The sequence below is a fragment of the Lemur catta genome, chromosome 6 (assembly GCF_020740605.2).
Source record: "Lemur catta isolate mLemCat1 chromosome 6, mLemCat1.pri, whole genome shotgun sequence".
NCBI lineage: Eukaryota > Metazoa > Chordata > Mammalia > Primates > Lemuridae > Lemur > Lemur catta.
In genome coordinates this window covers 54301886-54319770 of record NC_059133.1, presented here as the reverse complement: position 1 = coordinate 54319770, position 17885 = coordinate 54301886, and the positions used below count along the sequence as shown (strand labels likewise).

The window sequence follows — 17885 nt, the reverse complement described above, 5'->3', positions numbered from 1 at the left end:
CCTAAGAAGGCTGCTACTATGCTGCTGCTCAGCTTCCTAAATGTTGGCCTCTTACTGCCTGCTCTAAATTCTCCCCCATCAAGGTAAAAGAACATTAGAAATCCCACCGATCTTTTTGCTAGAATTTGGGTTTCTTCGATAACAGCAGGTGATTCAAATCTTTAGGGCTGGTCTGGCATGGTGGCCCCCACGTCTATAATCCTAGCACTCTGAGAGACTGAGGCGGGAGGATCGCTTGAGGCCAGGAGTTCAAGACCAGCCTAAGCAACAGAGTGAGACTCCGGTCTCTACAAAAAATAGAAAAATTAGCCAGTTGTAGTGGCGTGCACTGTAGTCCCAGCTACTCAGAAGGTTGAGGCAGGAGGATCGCTTGAGCCCAGGAGTTTGAGGTTGCAGTGAACTATGATGATGCCACTGCACTCCAGTCTGGGTGACAGAGCGAGACCCATCTCAAAAAAAAACCAAAAAAACCAAAAACCAAAAACCAAAACACCACCCAAAAAACCCAAAACCAAAAAGAAACACCCAAATCTTTAGGGCCAACATCACATTATTTCAGGCCCACAGCTTTCTAGGGACACAGTCCAGTAAATAAAATGGAAGGCAGATTCTATTTTCCAAAAATGCAAAGTCTCTCAGAGATGTTTGAAATTTCATATGTTAAGTGTTGCCATCTAGCTGTTTCTTTTATTAAAAAAATACAATGTCTTGGGATCAAACATGTTAAGTTCCTTAAATAATGATGCTGATCAGCCCTGCCTCTCTCCCCTCACCTGTATAGGATTTATTAAGACCATGAGAGCTCTGGATATGGAAAATGGGAATGATTGAAAACCGGAGGAAAGGTATTGGAAAGGAGGTGGAAATGAAGATAACTCTTTCTGATTTAGAATTTTACCTAGGACTTTTTGCTTTGTGCCTTGAAAGAAACTTGAAATGAGTGAAAATTTTCCTGAGTTAGAGGATCAAGGCCTGGTTGGAATGGCAAGAATATTTTAGTGCTAAAATTCATTCGGTCCTCTAAGATTTAAGAGCTATAATTAGTTTCCTCTTATTAATCAATTAATTTCATTCTTCAGGGGGCCTATTTCCTATTTTGGTTTTAATTCAACAAATAAACCAGCATATTTACTGAGTAGCTACTGTGTCTAAAAGGTGTTGTTCTAGATCAGTGTTTCTCAACATGTGTCCCCTGGACATTTGCACCAAAACCTCTAAGGGTGCTAATAAATGCAGACTTCTAGGCCCCACTACAGACCTACCTTCCAATCCTGAATCTCAGGACAGAGATTGATCTCCGTTTCTTAAGCACCTCTAAATACCATTGTACTGGAGTAGTGGTTCTCAAACTCGAGTGTACATTGAAATCACGAGGAGAGCTTGTTTAACCACAGACTGCTGGGACCCATCTCAGAGTTTTGGATTCAGTGGTCTGGGGTGGGTCCTGAGAATCTGCATCTCTAACAAGCTTCCAGGTGATGCTGGTGCTGCTGGATCACACTTCGAGAATCACTGTGCTAGAGCATTGTGAGGGCTATAAAGAAGTATAAGATATACTTCTTCTCCTTAAGGAGCAAATGATGTAGTTGGGAGAGATAAGACATACATTTAATATAACAAGGAATAAAATAATATATTTGACAATATACAGTGTAGTACAATACTTGACATTGGATGGGGTAGTTAGGAAGAGATGGGATTTGATCTGGGTCCTAAAAGATGATGAGGTCTAAGGTTTAGTAGAGAATAATATAGGCATTCTTGATGGGGGGATAAAAGAAGGGAAAGTATAGAGGTGTATGGGGGGGGGTAGATCCTTGTTTGTATGGCATAGAGTTTTGTATAGGACACTTGTGGAGGCATGAGACCAAAACGGTCAATGCTAGTCTGTGAAGAGCCTTGAAAGCCTATCCCTCTCCCCAGCCTCCACCCACGTGACAGCCATACTAAAAGTGTCATGCAGCCAGAAAGAGGAAGTCTCCTCTGCTGAGTGTGCAAGAGGAAGTGCAAGAAGGCTCTGAGGGCTTGTGAACCATAATGACTGATTTCACCCATAAGCCAATGGCAGAGGCAACGGAAGACCAGCGCACCAACCAGGCTGAGTCCCTCCACCCAGAGGGTGTCACCACCCAAGCTGAAAGTGTTTGGGGAGATCAGGCATTGCTGTCTGGATGCTCCTCTCTCTCAGTGGCCATCATGTCTTTGACATCTGCCTACCAGCATAAATTTGCAGAGAAGCTCACTATCCTGAATGATCGAGGTCAGGGGGTTCTGATCCGGATGTATAACATCAAGAAGGTAAGCATGAGCAACGGGAACCACTATTAATTATTCTAGCAACAGTAGGGCAGGGAACTCTGAGGTGGGCAGGGAATCCTGAGGCGGGTAGGGAACCCTGAGGCGGATAGGTGCAGCAGTTGGACCCCATCCTCTTTTCCACTGCTTTAACAGGCCTTCAGTCATTGCGATTATATAGGCCAGCCGGTTCCCGAAGGCAGAAGGGGAGCTCCTTTTCAGGGCTTCCCCTTTCTAGATACGGTTCTCACCCCGATGGGAGCATCTGCTTTCCACTGGGGCTGGGGGCAGGTGTAGGAGTGTCGGGGGAATAATTGTGTTCTGAGTGATTTGGATAAAGCTCTGGTGTCTAGAATTCTGGGTTTTGTTATTTATTGCTGATCTCCCATACTCTGAAGAAATCTGAAGTTGGGTCTCTGGCAAAAACTTTTCCACAGAAGTACTTCTCTAAAAGGAAAAAAAAAAGATAGATATTTAGATAAAAAAGGTAGTTGTCCTCTGAGGGACTTAGTCTGGTGCAATTTATGCTGTGACTGTGTATCTGTGTGTTCAGAAGAGAAACTGTGCAGCTGGGAGAAGCTGGTGGCGAGAGGTGGGCTAGGGGCTGGCAAGCCATAGGAAATAAAGAGGTAAAGACGGTGTTTTCCTGGAAGAGAAGGTAGGGGACTTGGGAGAGGGAACTTTGTGCATTTTGTAATAAAATAAATCACCAAGAACATGGTTTCTCTGTCTCCATGAATCCTATAAATGCACTTTGGGATAAGATACTTATGTAATGGACCAAATTGTGACACTGAATCTTGCACAAAGTCTAACTCCCGAGCAGTTGCTTTTCTCACTCCTTCTGGCTGCAGTTGTGGGGCGGGGAAACAGTTTCCTCTTTGTGCCAGTGCCAAGCAGACATTAAGCTTTACCCAGCAAGACAAAATGCCCAGGTTGTTACTTAGCTCTTTGATAGTTGGCTCAATGTCCTGGAATTTGTTCCTGACCAACTCTCATGCTTTTATAACTAATTCCCAGATTGCCTTTTCCTAAGAGAGCTTCGAGGTTGAATGATGGAGGGAAGAGGTATGTTTCTTAGGGGCAGGAGGACCGGTTGAAATATAATGTGGTTTATCTGTGCAGACTTGTGCAGACCCCAAATCCAAGCCACCTTTCTTACTGGAAAAGTCCATGGAGTCATCTTTGAAGTACATCAACAAGAAATTTCCCAACATAGATGTCCGAAACAGCACGGTGAGAACTCCATCTTCCTCCTCGCTTGTCTCTGAAATAATTCTCTGCTGCGATGGCTGGGATTCTTTTCTTTTGACTGCCTCTCTTCAAACTTGGCAAGGGATGGAGCAACCACAGGGCTTCAGACTGTTGTAGAGCTTTAGATCTTGAGAATTTTGAGATAAGATGGGATTCTTCCACGGTAAACTGGAGCAAAGCATTGCCTATTTTTCCACTGCAAGATTCATGAGAACACATTGTTTGTGCAGGAAGTCAGCTCTCTCAACCCGACAGGGTGCATGTATTTTATTGTTGTTCCTGTTTCACAGTCAGTATTTCCTTGCTACTTGTCTTAGAATTCTGCATCTATTGGGATATCATTTCTTCCTTATTAAATGTTACCCCAGATTTCTCACCCATCTTACCTATAGCATCTTCTCATTCTGCTTCTTTTGATTTTGATATAAATAGTAAACCTCTTCGGCTGAAAGGGTCTTTGAAATTTCCTCTCACACAACCATCCGGCCTAGATAGAGAATCTCTTCTGTTTAAAGACCTGCAGAGCATCGGAGAGTTTCCAACTTCTTCTGTCAGTGTCTTTCAACCCTCTTTAAGAATATTTTAGGTGTAACCTCTGTTCTTTTTGAGTTACTTTAATCAATTGTCTTTTATTTTGCATTTTTAATTTTGCCTTGTGTTTCTTTCAGCAACATTTAGGACCAGTACATCGTGAAAAAACTGAAATAATTAGATTCCTCACTAACTACTACCAGTCATTTGTGGATGTCATGGAATTTCGGGTGAGCTCTCCCTATCCTAGCTCCCTAATGTAGGCATGGTCTTTCAGAGGCTATTCCTTCTTTAGTAGATGTTCATATGTGATGCTTAATATAGATTCTTGAAAAAAATGAGATGTACTGATATGGAAAGATATCTAAGTTGTATTGTTAAATGAAAGCAAATTGCAGAATAGTATAAGGCACATCATATTTTTGTTTTAAAAGCTATATAAGCTTGTATATACGCAGTGTTAGTATATATGTAAGAAATATTTGGAATATTATATATTAAACTGTTAACCATATTTGGGGATGGATTATGATTGGCTTCAATTTACTAAGCTATACTTTTCCCCCCAATTTAATTTAATTAAATTAATTAATTTATTTAGAGACAGAGTCTCACTCTGTTGCCTGGGCTAGAGTACCGTGGCATCAGCCTAGCTCACAGCAACCTCAAACTCCTGGGCTCAAGCAATCCTCCTGCCTCAGCCTCCTGAGTAGCTGGGACTACAGGCATGTGCCACCATGCCCAGCTAATTTTTTTCCATATATTTTCAGTTGTCCAGCTAATTTCTTTCTATTTTTAGTAGAGACGGAGTCTCGCTCTTGCTCAGGCTGGTCTCGAACTCCTGAGCTCAAATGATCCACCCGCCTTGGCCTCCCAGAATGCTAGGATTACAGGCATGAGCCACTGCGCCTGGACCCCCAATTTTAAAAATTGTGCTAAAATACACGAAGCATAAAACCTATCTTAACCATTTTTAAGTGTACAGTTCAGTGGTACTAAATAAATTCATAATGTGCAACCATCTTTTCATCTTGTAAAACTGAAACTACCCTTTAAACAATAACTACAATTTACCCCTCCCTCCAGCCACTGGCAAACACCATTCTACTTTCTGTTTCTATGATTTTGACTAAGTACCTCATGTAAGTAGAATAATAAGTATTTGTCTTTTTGTGACTAGCTTATTTCACTTAGCATAATGTTTTCAAGGTTCATCCATGTTGTATCATATTGCAGAATTTCTTTCCTTTTTAAGGCTGAATAATATTTCATTGTATGGATATACTACATTTTGCTTATCCATTTATATGTTGATGGACATTTGGGTTGCTTTCACATTTTAGCTATTGTGAATGATGCTGCTATGAATATGAGTATACAAATATCTTTTTAGGACCTTACTTTCAGTTCTTTTGGGTATACACCCAGAAGTGGAATTGCTGGATCATATAATTCTATTTTTAACTTTTTGAGGAACCTCCCTACTGTTTTCCATACTGTACCATTTTGTGTTCCCACCAACAGTGCCCAGGGGCTATACTTCCTCCACATCCTTACCAACAATTGTTATTTTCTGGTTTTTTTGATAGTAGCCATCCTAATGGGTGTGAGGTATTATCTCATTGTAATTTTGATTTGAATTTTGCTAATGATTAGTGATGTTGAGCTTTTTTCTCATATTCTTATTGGCCATTTGTGTATCTTCTTTATAGAAATGTCTATTCACATCCTTTGCCTGTTTTAAAATTGGGTTGCTTTTTTTTGTTTAGTTTTAGGAATTCTCCATACAGATTGAATATTCCTTATCCAAAATGCTTGGGATGTTTTTGGATTTTGGAATATTTGCATTATATGGCTGCATATGCCTCATTCAAAAATTCTAAATCTGAAATGCTCCAATGAGCACATCCTTTGAGTGTCATATTGGCACTCAAAAAGTTTCAGATTTTGGAGCAGTTTGGATTTTTGGATTAGGGATGGTCAACTTGTATAAGCTATGCATCTTTGCATTATTAAAGGTTTAAAAATTTCAAGTATTTTTCGAACCTACTGAAAAATTCCAAGAGTAGTACAATGAATATCATTTTGGAATTCTCCTGGATCTCCTAATTGTCAGTATTTTGCCACATTTACTTATCCCGGCTTTTTTTTCTGAACCATTTGAGTTAGTTGCAGACATCATGACATTTCCTTCCGAAAATATTTAAGCATATATCTGCTAAGAACAAGAATATTTTCTTACCCAACCCTGATACAATTATCATACTCAGGAAATACAACATTGCTATAATATTATTGGGTAATACATAGCTTATATTCATATTTTTCCAGTTGTCTCAAGAATCACACATTGAATTTACTTTTGTCTCCTTAGTCTTTAATCTAATTAATAACAATTCCCAGCCTTTATCTTTCATGGCACTGACCTTTTGAAGAGTCCAGGCTAGTTGTTTTTTAGAATATCCTTCAATTTGGATTTGTCTTATTGTTAACAGCTTTTAGTAGCAATACTACATGGGTGATATTTTATTTAAATTTTAAACAATGAGCACATACTATTTTTATAAACACAAAAATTAAAAATTATTTAACACAATGTTTTTGAAAATCAAATTGATAATGTGTTTCTAAAGTCTTAAAAATTAATGTAGTAATTCTATTTCTAAAAATTTGTCTTAAGGGAACAATCAGAAGTGCAAAGATATCTGTGCAAGAATGTATTCTGTTGCATTATTTTGACAGTTATAACTTGATAATGATATATCCAATAAATAGATGTTTGGTTGAAAGTTCAGAATATGTGTGCATAAATGAATATTCTGCAGCTGTTAAAGATGATAACATATTATTTATATTAATTGGCATGGAAAAATGTTTTTCATATATGTTTAATGTAAAAGCAAATTACAATACAGTGTAAGATATAAGATGCCCCTAAAATGGATATTTACATAGCTAAATGTTCATTTAAAAAACATTAGAATTTCTGATTGGTGGGATTATTCGTGGTTTCAAAAACTAATTAAAGTTAAACTTATCTGTATTTTCTAATTTTTCTACAATAAACATGTATTATTTATGTATTCAAGAAATAATACAAATTTTAGCCCTCTGAGCAATCCAAGAGCTGGTATTATAATATTTTTTCAGGTGGTACAAGAGTACGGGCCCTGCGTTAGGTGCCCTGTGCCTACCCCAGGAAAGGTAATCTAGGACATTCATTAGATCACACAATGAAGAGAGAGGTGGGGACATGAAGGACTGTAAGATCTGAGGGAATGTCAGGTCAAGGGTATTAATCTTGGAATTGAGAGTGGTGGCTAGGAAGAGGATAGGCACTGGTGGAGGCAGTGGAAAGAATGCTGGAAGCATATAAAAAAGCCTCTTACTGGAAAAAGTTGGAGTCCAAAGGGGATTTTAGAATACCTGCTGGTTGCTGCAGTTGTAAAGTTCGGAGCCTGAGGTGTTTGGTATGGCGTGTTTAGGGCAGGAAGGGAAATAAGGGCACTGAAGTGGGGTGCGTTGTAAAGTAGGTAGGCACTGAATTACACAAACTTGGTTTCACATTTCAGCTTTACCACTTATAAGCTGTACAGCTTCAGACAAAGAACTGTTGGAATCCCAGTTTCCTTATCTATAAAATGGAGAAATAAAATTTACTGTATGGAGTGTTTGTGAGAATTAAATGAGATAATGCATGGAAAACACCTAGCTCAGGGTTTAGCATATAATAGTAAAGTAATAGGCCAACAAATGTTAATTCTGTTCCCTTCTGTTCACTTCTGACTCTTGTCTTTAGAGAATAAGACCTATATGGCGAAATTGGTTGTGTGAGTGGCTGAAAGTGAACTTTAGCTATATCCCGTGGAAACTGTGTTTCTAGTTGGAGTTATAGAAAGGCATTACTAGCAAATAGGCAGCATAGACCTATACAGAGTTCTAGAGGTCATGTAGCAGAAAGGGAAGATCATGGCTCTGGGTTCAAATTCTGGTACCATTCCTGACTAGCTCTGTGATTTTGGGCAAGTTTCTTAACTGCTCTTAGCCTTGGTTTCCCTATCTATTAATTTAGACACAGCCTTTTTGGGAAGATAAATTAGAAAAATTTTTCCTACACATTTTAACATGTTTTGACAAATGTATATGCCTGTGTACCCACCACCACAATCAAAGTGTGGGAAATTTCCATGACCCCAAAAGTTCCCTGTGTCTTTTTTCCATTCAGTCAATCCCTACCCTTCACTCCTAGCCTCAGGCAACCACTGATGTGCTTTTTAGAATAGATTTTTCTTTTCTAAAGGTTCAAGTAAATGGAATCTATACAGCGTGTATTCTTTTGTGTCTGGCTTCTTTCACTCAGCATGATGTTTTTGAGATTTATTTATATTGTTACATGTATCAGTGATTCAGTTCCCATTTTTGATGAGAACTTTATCATTGTATGGGTACAATTTGTTTGTCCATTTACCTGTTAATGGACATTTGGATTGTTTTTAGATTTTGGCCATTAATGCCTAAGTTGCTATAAACATTCAAGCACAAATCTTAGTGGGGACATATTTTTCGTTTCATTTGGGTAAATAATCTAGAAGTTGAATTGCTGAATCTTGTGATGAGAGCATGTTTAATTTTATAAGAAACTGCCAAACTTTTTTTTTTTTTTTTTTTGAGACAGAGTCTCACTTTGTTGCCCAGGCTAGAGTGAGTGCCGTGGCGTCAGCCTAGCTCACAGCAACCTCACACTCCTGGGCTTAAGCGATCCTACTGCCTCAGCCTCCCGAGTAGCTGGGAGTACAGGCATGTGCCACCATGCCCGGCTAATTTTTTTTGCTATATATATTTTTAGTTGGCCAGATAATTTCTTTCTATTTTTAGTAGAGACGGGGTCTCACTCAGGCTGGTCTTGAACTCCTGACCTCGAGCGATCCACCTGCCTCGGCCTCCCAGAGTGCTAGGATTACAGGCGTGAGCCACCGCGCCCGGCAAGAAACTGCCAAACTTTTTTTCTTTATTTCTTTTTCCAAACTTTTTTCAAAGTTGTTCCATTTTATCCTCCCACCAGTAATATATGAGAGTTCCAGTTGCTCCACATTCTTGTCAGCACTTGCTATTTTCAGACTTAAATTTTAGCAATTCTTGTGAATATCTTATTGTCATTTTAATTTGCATTTCCCTGCTGACTAACATTGACAATCTTTTTGTGTGCTTATTTGCCATTTGTATATTTTTTCCATGAAGTGCCTTTTCAAATCTTTTGGCAACATATTTTAAAAATAAAAATATGCAAAATATACTCTTTGATCCAGCCATTTTACTTTTTTTTTTTTTGAGACAGAGTCTCACTCTGTTGCCCAGGCTAGAATGAGTGCCATGGCATCAGCCTAGCTCACAGCAACCTCAAACTCCTGGGCTCAAGCCATCCTTCTGCCTCAGCCTCCCAAGTAGCTGGGACTACAGGCATGCGCCACCATGCCTGGCTAATTTTTTCTATATATTTTTAGTTGTCCAGCTAATTTCTTTCTATTTTTAGTAGAGATGGGGTCTCGCTCTTGCTCAGGTTGGTCTCAAACTCCTGAGCTCAAACAATCCACCTGCTTCAGCCTCCCAGAGTGCTAGGATTATAGTCGTGAGCCACCGTGACTGGCCTAGAATCTCAAATTCTGGTAGTACATGTCACCTTCTCTTTATTCTTTATTCATTTGCATCTTCAATTCCACCCTCAGGATCACGTTTATGAACTTCTCAACACCATTGATGCCTGCCAGTGCCATTTTGATATCGTAAGATCCTTTGCAATTCTCTTCTATCATAGAATCAAAGAAAAGGCCAAGGTGGGACAGTGTGGGGTGGGATGGGACTGGAAGAATGGCTATTTCATTAGTTCCTTCTCAGGATTATAATTGTTTTGTAAGAAGTACTAAAGATAAAATATATTTACATGTTAAACAGATCAGCAATGTGTTTTAATTAACATAAAAATTACCCAAAAATCTTACTCCACTTCTTCCAGCTCCCAAATGTTACCTTATTTCCTGGTCTCCTTGCATCTTGAGCTCATTTTTAGAGCCTCTGACTTTTGTTCCAACTTTCTTCTTTTGAATTATTTTCCTGTCAGTTCCTATTTCTTCCTTTTTTTTTTTTTTTTGAGATGGGGTCTTGCTCTATTGCCCAGGCTGGAGTGCAGTGGCTCAATCGTAGCTCACTGTAACCTTGAATTTCTGGGCTCAAGGAAGTTGAGCAAGCCTGCTTCAGCCTCCCAAGTAGCGAGAACTACAGGCATGCACCAGAACACCTGGCTTATTTATTTATTTATTTTTGGTAGAGATGGGGTCTTACTCTGTTGCCCAGGCTGGTCTTGAACTCCTGCCCTCAAGAGATCCTCCTGCCTTGGCCTCCCAAATTGCTGGGATTATAGATGTAAGCCACCACACTTGGGCTGTCAGTTCCTACTTCTAAATAGACCCATTCAGAATCATTTAGCACTGTCTGGAGTGGTTGGAGAAATAGGGAGATACAAATTAATTGGCCATGCTGTTCTTGAGTTCCTTTGTATTTTCCTTGCAGAATCTCAACTTTGACTTTACTCGGAGTTACTTGGACTTGATTGTGACTTACACCTCAGTTATTTTACTTCTGTCACGGATTGAGGATCGACGGATACTCATTGGCATGTACAACTGTGCCCATGAGATGGTGCATGGTCATGGGTGAGTTAAGGGAAGGTATTACATGAACAGTCTCATAGATGGTTCTATGAGGTAGGGGGTGGATACAAACAAAATAGATGCCATGAGTTCTCATATAAGAATCTATAATCTATATGATAACCTACGCAAAACAAGGTACACTTTTACATATACGGTTGACCCTTGAACAACACTGGTTTGAACTGTGCAGGTCCACTTGTATGCAGAATTTTTTCAACCAAACATGGAGCAAAAATACAGTGTTCACAGGATGTTAAACCTGAGTATACAGAGGGCCTACTTTCCATATGTCTGGGTTCCTCAGGGCTGACCGTGGGACTTGAGTATGCATAGATTTTGGTATACACAGGGGTTCTGGAACCAATCCCCTGCATATACTGAGGGACAACTGTAGTTAACTCTTGAATGTCTGCTAGTGGATTATCCAGTTTGCACTATTTCTGATCAATTTTTAATCCTGGACTGGCTTCTACTCTGCTTTTCAGTTTATTACAAAAGGCAAAGAAAATTCTTTTTAGTATTGGTAGGAATAATATTAGTAAGATAAAGCCATTAGAGGTAAGTAATGTATGATAATACATTTGAAGCCAAATACAAATGGATTTTGGATTAGCTGCAGTTATGTCCCCCTCCATTAGTATAAATATAAGTATTTAAGGGCTGAAAAAAATGAAGATCAGAGGGATCAGAGTTGTGGCCTATCGTTCTATGCTTGATGTGTGTTCCCATGTGTCTACATGGATACTTAGGCACAGGCCTTATCTGTTAGCTTTGAATATTTATGTGCCCTTTTGGGTTGTACACAGATTTGGGTCCAGGCATATTACTTGATTTCCAACTAATTGACACAACTTTATTGAGTACCTATCATGTGTCCAACCCAATTTTGGGTGCTTAGAAGGAAAAAACTTTCATGGACCTATCCAAAATTGTATTGTTTTGTCTAGCCACAGTTTGGTATACCTGAGCCTGGAGTGGGGTCTCTGTACATGTAATTCCTAGTTTAGTAAGTATATCTTAGGAGATGGTGTGGAATGCCAGTCTATGCACACATCTTTGTTCTATATGTAAACATAAGAAGTTATGTCACGGTTAAGGGAGGGTTGTAACTCCTTTTTCTTCTGCTTGCTTTCTTCTAGTGACCCCAGTTTTGCTCGTCTGGGTCAGATGGTCTTGGAGTATGACCACCCTCTGAAAAAGCTGACAGAAGAGTTTGGGCCTCATACAAAGGCAAGTTCCCCCGAGAGTGGAGAATTCCTCAGGCAGAAGTACATTGCCCTCATCATTGACATTAAGGTTTCATTTGCTTTTCCCCTGCAGGCTGTGAGCGGAGCCCTCCTCTCTTTGCACTTCCTCTTTGTCCGAAGGAACCAGGGGGCTGAGCAGTGGCGCAGTGCCCAGCTTCTAAGTCTCATCAGCACCCCCCCAGCCATGATTAACCCGGCCAATTCAGATACAGTGAGTTCCCTTTTCCTTTTGTTAGTGGAGGCATTCTCTTTGCCAAGGCCATCTCTGTTGAGGGTGCTTCTTTCAGGAAATATCAGCCCTAAGAATCCTTTGCTCTCTTCTAGGATATGCATCTATTCAGCCCAGGAGGAATTTGAGCTTAGGAGTCAATTAATTAATAAATGTTTTTGTTTGACAACTATGGGCCCAAAATCCTTCCCTCAAAGAACTTATAGTCTCTTAGGGAAGATATGCCATGTCATAAAAATACAACTGATGGTACCAGATTAGTGATAAGTGCCAGATGAATGATTTATACTTTAAGTGGTAAAAGAATCCAAAGGAGGGAGAACGTTTTAGTTTTGCTCTCCTCATTTTATTGTTATTAAAAGTACCCGAACTGTTGAAGCGAGGTTATATTAAACTTCCAGCCCAAGCTCCTTTCCAGCCCAAGCTCCTTTCCCTTTCTCAGCTATATTCCTTATTCCTCGCTTCACTTCCAGTGCCTCACCTTCATTATTGGCAGGTTTCCCAGCTATTGGTTTATCAAAGTGCCTTAATCCAGCCGGCAAAATAAAAGTTGGTTTTTTTTTTTTTTTTTTGAGACAGAGTCTCACTTTGTTGCCCGGGCTAGAGTGAGTGCCGTGGCGTCAGCCTAGCTCACAGCAACCTCAGATTCCTGGGCTTAAGCAATCCTACTGCCTCAGCCTCCCGAGTAGCTGGGACTACAGGCATGAGCCACCATGCCCGGCTAATTTTTTTGTATATATATTTTTAGTTGGCCAGATAATTTCTTTCTATTTTTAGTAGAGACGGGGTCTCACTCTTGCTCAGGCTGGTCTTGAACTCCTGACCTCGAGCGATCCACCCGCCTCGGCCTCCCAGAGCTAGGATTACAGGCGTGAGCCACCGCGCCCGGCCTAAAAGTTGGTTTTGATACTTAGATTCTGGCTTGACTTTTTTCCTTTAGGGGAAAACTAAGATAAATAACTGTTTGACCATCTCTGTCTCTCTTCTCCCAGATGGCGTGTGAATATCTGTCTGTGGAAGTCATGGAGCGCTGGATCATAAGTAAGTTTAGTGGCAGTAGGTGGGAATGGATACAGCAGCGTGTTACCTGGAGAACAAGTTCTTAAAGTCTGCCTCTGTACTGTTCTACCCATCCGCAGTTGGGTTTCTTCTTTGTCACGGGTGCCTCAACTCCAACAGCCAGTGCCAGAAGCTATGGAAGCTGTGTCTGCAGGGCTCCCTGTACATCACCCTCATCCGGGAGGATGTGCTACAGGTGCACAAGGTCACTGAGGACCTGTTTAGCAGTTTGAAAGGGTGAGAGACATGAGAGCCAAGCCGATCTTTGGGGATTTTTAGCCCCTGCCAATGTCCCTTTTTAGCCTCCATTAGTGCTTCAGAGTATGGGTAGTAAGGGTTCATTCTAACTATTGAGGAAATTATTATTGATTACCTACTATTTGCTAGGTGTGCCACTGGGTTTTAGGGATACAATAATTCATAAGATAACATAGAGGTTAAGAGCATGGACTCTGAAACCAGTTTGCTTGGGTTTGAATTCAAGCTCTACCACTTCCTAGTTGTGTGACCTCGGGCAAGTTACGTCTCCATGCCATTGCCTCAGTTTCCTCAACTATAAAATGTGGATAATAGTAGTACCTTCCCTATGACTTACATCCTAGGGATGTCAAGAAGAGTAAAAGAATTATTATTTGTAAAGTATGTAGAAAAGTGCCTGGTACATTGTAAGTGCTATGTGCTTGTTAAATAAAAAAAGACAGTTTCTGCTCTCAAGGAGTTTACAAACTGGTGGAAAATAGACAAACTTGTGATATAGTAAGGGATTATGATGTGTAAACACAGAGTACCATGGAAGCATTTATTTTATTTATTTATTTATGTATTTAGAGACAGAGTCTCACTCTGTTGCCCAGGCTAGAGTGCCATGGTGTTAGCCTAGCTCACAGCAACCTCAAACTCCTGGGCTCAAGCAATCCTCCTGCCTCAGCCGCCTGAGTAGCTGGGACTACAGGCATGTGCCACCATGCCTGGCTAATTTTTTCTATATATTTTTAGTTGTTCAGCTAATTTCTTTCTATTTTTTAAGTAGAGACGGGATCTCGCTTTTGCTCAGGCTGGTCAAACTATCCTGGAGTGCTAGGATACAGGCGTGAGCCACCATGCTTGGCCCATGGAAGCATTTAGATGGACACTTAAACTGGCCTTGCAGGATCTGGAAAAACCTGTAGACAGATAGACCTGAAGAGCTAAACAGATGAACTGTGCGTGTGTGTGTGTGTGTGTGTGTGTGTGTGTGTGTGTGTGTGTGTGTTGGGTAGAAAGTCAGGGGACTTGCTTAAGGCAGAGAAAGATAATTCTAAGCAGAGAAACTGTCAAGATATTTGAATTGAGAGAGCATGGCAAGTTCGAAGAAGTTCATGTAGTTCAGTGCATGGGCAGCTGGGTTACGAAGGTGAGGATGTCAAGAGTTGAATTTGGAGAGGTAAGTTGAGACCTTGTATGCTCTGTTATGGAGTTTGAATCTGTCCTAAAAAGGATAGGGAGCTTTTGAATGATTTCAAACAGAGGAGTGACATAATCATATTTGCATTTTAGAAAAGATCATTCTGTCTGAAAGAAGAAAAAGTATATGGGAAAAAGTAGAGACATGGACTAATTAAGTAAATTAGGAGGAATTGAGGATGATGTTAAGGTTTCTGGTGTGGATATCTGGCATTCTTTAAGACAAGAGAACAGCCAGATGTGGTGGCTTGCTCTGGTAATGCTGGCTACTCAGGAGGCTGAGACGGGAGAATTGCTTGAACCTAGGAGTTCAGGGCTGCAGTGAGCTATTAGTGTCACTGCTCTTCTTCTTCTTTTTTTTTTTTTTGAGGCATAGTCTCGCTCTGTTGCCCGGGCTAGAGTGAGTGCCGTATGGCGTCAGCCTCGCTCACAGCAACCTCAAACTCCCGGGCTCAAGCAATCCTTGTGCTTCAGCCTCCTGAGTAGCTGGGACTACAGGCATGCGCCACCATGCCTGGCTAATTTTTTCTATATATATTTTTAGTTGTCCAGATAATTTCTTTCTAATTTTTGTAGAGACGGGGTCTCGCTGCTCAGGCTGGTCTCAAATTCCTGACCGTGAACGATCCTCCCACCTTGGCCTCTCAGTGTGCTAAGATGACAGGCGTGAGCCACTGCGTTTGGCCCAAGAGTCACTGCTCTTTAGCTTGGGTGACAGAGTGAGACCTCATTTTAAAAAAACAAGATAAGAGAACATGTGACTAAAAATAAGTTTGTGGGAGAAAGATTGTATATTCTGTTTTGAACAGGTTGAATTTGAAGTATATTTAGGACAGTGAAGATAAGATGAATGTGTATTAGGCCTTTTACTTTGTGGTCCTGGAACTTAGGAATGACGTCTGGATTCAGAGGAAGACTGGTGAACAGGTAATCAAAGCTATGAAAGTAGATGAGTTTACTCAAGGAGAACATGTGATGTGAGAAAAGGATGGAACAAACCTCTGTGTACATTGATATTTAAGGGCCATGCAGGGGCAGAGAAGTCAGGGAGGGATATTGAGAAGAAGAGAGGAAAGAGAAGCCAAGGGAAGAAGCATTCCAAGAAGAAAGGACTGGTTATTTATGTCTGATGATGTTGAGAGATTAAATAAAATGAGGATTGAAAAGTGTTCATTGGATTTGGCTATAAAGTCCTAGTGCCCTTGTTGTGAATGACTTCAGTTGAGTGGTGAGGTTGAAAGCTGGGTTGCAGTGGGTTTAGAAGAAAATGAGGGATAAGTAATTTAATAAATAATTCTTTCAAGAAGTTTGATGTAAAGGCAAGAATAGAGAGAGCCATAATGAGAAGGAGGTGTGGGATTAAGAAAAGGGTCAAAATACCTATATTATTTTTTCTGGTTGCAAATAAAACATCCAAAAATATAAAAAATACAAAGTGGAAGTTGGCAACAATCTCACCTCCTCGAACAGTTTGATGAACATCTTCCAGATACTTGTGTGTATATATACATATATAAACATATAAAGGCATACATGTATTTTCAATCTTATATAAGTAATGTTTAAAAAGCAATGGATCTACACTCCATATTCTAAAGTTTTTTTTTTTTTTTTACTTACTATATTTTGGATATCTTTGAATAAGAGTGCATAAAGACATTCTTTTTAACAGTTGAATAATATTCCATTATGTGATTATAACATAATTTATTTACCCAAACCCCTATTGATAGATATTTGAACTCTTTTCACTTTTTAAAATCATCACAAACAATGCTGTAATGAACGTTCTTAGACATATATCTTTGTGAAGCTATGTGACTATTTCTATAGAGTGAATTCTAAGAAGTAGGGTAAACGGTGTACACATTTTAAATTTTAATAGCTCTTATCAAATTGCCCTCCAAACAGATTGTATTATCAACAGTCTATGAGAATATCGATTCTTTACACTCTCAATAACTGGGTAGTATCACTAAAAAAAAAAACATTGACAGAGTTAAGAGAGAGTGAATCTAAGAATCATAATTTTCAGAAGTTACTGGAGGTGGCTTTGGAAAAACTTTCCAGTGATTACCGTTTCTAAGGGATGGAGGGGATGTTTGAAGGGTGTTCAGTTTCCTGTCTTTAAAAACAGCAACCACCATGTATGATTTATAGTTTAGGGAGTTCTTTGACATAAATGATCTAATTTGATCTTCATGATAATTCAGGTATAAGTATTAATATCATTTTTTATAAATGAGAAAATTGAGACTCAGTTTCAGCATCACTCAGTTAAGAAGAGGTGGAATTAGGAAATAATTCTAGATTTTTTGACTTCCAATCCTGTCTCCATTGTACTATGCAGAGGTTGAAATAATTATCCAAAAGGAATGCTGTGGCATTGAATCCTGGTTTAATTAAGATATTTTCCAACTCCAGATTTCTTTGATTTTGTGCTAATTCCAATAAAGGGGTGGTTTGGGGAAGGGAAATGAGAGGTTATGAAGTCCCACTAAAGTGGTAACAGTGACACAGGACAAGAGAAGACAGCTATAGGGAACTTAGCACAGAGTCTAGGTAATGCTGGGGTTTTGAGCATGGGTCACTAGTAGAAAAAAGGAGATACGGTCAGGAGAGTCAAGTATTGCAGACAAACCAAAAACAATGAAAAAGCCATTTAATTTGGTAATACAAAAGTTCACAGTGACCTCGGAAAGAGCAATTTGCTTAGTGTGGAAGGCCTTGTGGAATTCCGGGGTCAGTGAGAGGTGAGGAAGTAAAGAGTATAGGTGTTTCTTTGGAGGAGTTTGGTGGTGTGGGAGAACTGTGGATTGTCAGGGTCAAGCTAGGGCCTTCTTAGAATAAGGGAGGCTTTGAACTTATTTGTTGGGAGAAGAGAATAAGCCAATGGGGAAGGAGGGATTAAAGTGACAAAGAGATAATAGATAAAGTTACAATCTAAAAGGAAGCGTGCAGGAATGGGACCCAAGGTAGAGCTGGAGTAACTACTTTTACCTGAGTCCAGGGCCTGTGTTATACTTACGTGATGCTCCTCTTACCCCGCTCAAACCCGGAAGAGCACCTTGACTTGAGGGCATCAAGGCAGGAGCACAGGATGAGAAATCTAGCCCCAGC

The 17885-nt window shown here is 40.0% G+C and overlaps 1 protein-coding gene across 1 annotated transcript in view; it reads left to right on the top strand.

Moving 5' to 3' along the window:
- Positions 1–2120: 2120 nt before the first annotated feature.
- NCKAP1L (NCK associated protein 1 like) overlaps positions 2121–17885 on the top strand; it is a 42981-nt gene continuing 27216 nt past the window's right edge. Inside the window, exons 1-9 of the mRNA XM_045553736.1 lie at positions 2121–2298; positions 3421–3531; positions 4218–4310; positions 9804–9860; positions 10645–10787; positions 11927–12017; positions 12108–12245; positions 13256–13304; positions 13403–13559. Of these exons, the coding sequence (XP_045409692.1) occupies positions 2197–2298; positions 3421–3531; positions 4218–4310; positions 9804–9860; positions 10645–10787; positions 11927–12017; positions 12108–12245; positions 13256–13304; positions 13403–13559 (941 nt within the window). The 5' untranslated portion in view covers positions 2121–2196. The remainder of the gene's footprint in view (positions 2299–3420; positions 3532–4217; positions 4311–9803; positions 9861–10644; positions 10788–11926; positions 12018–12107; positions 12246–13255; positions 13305–13402; positions 13560–17885) is intronic.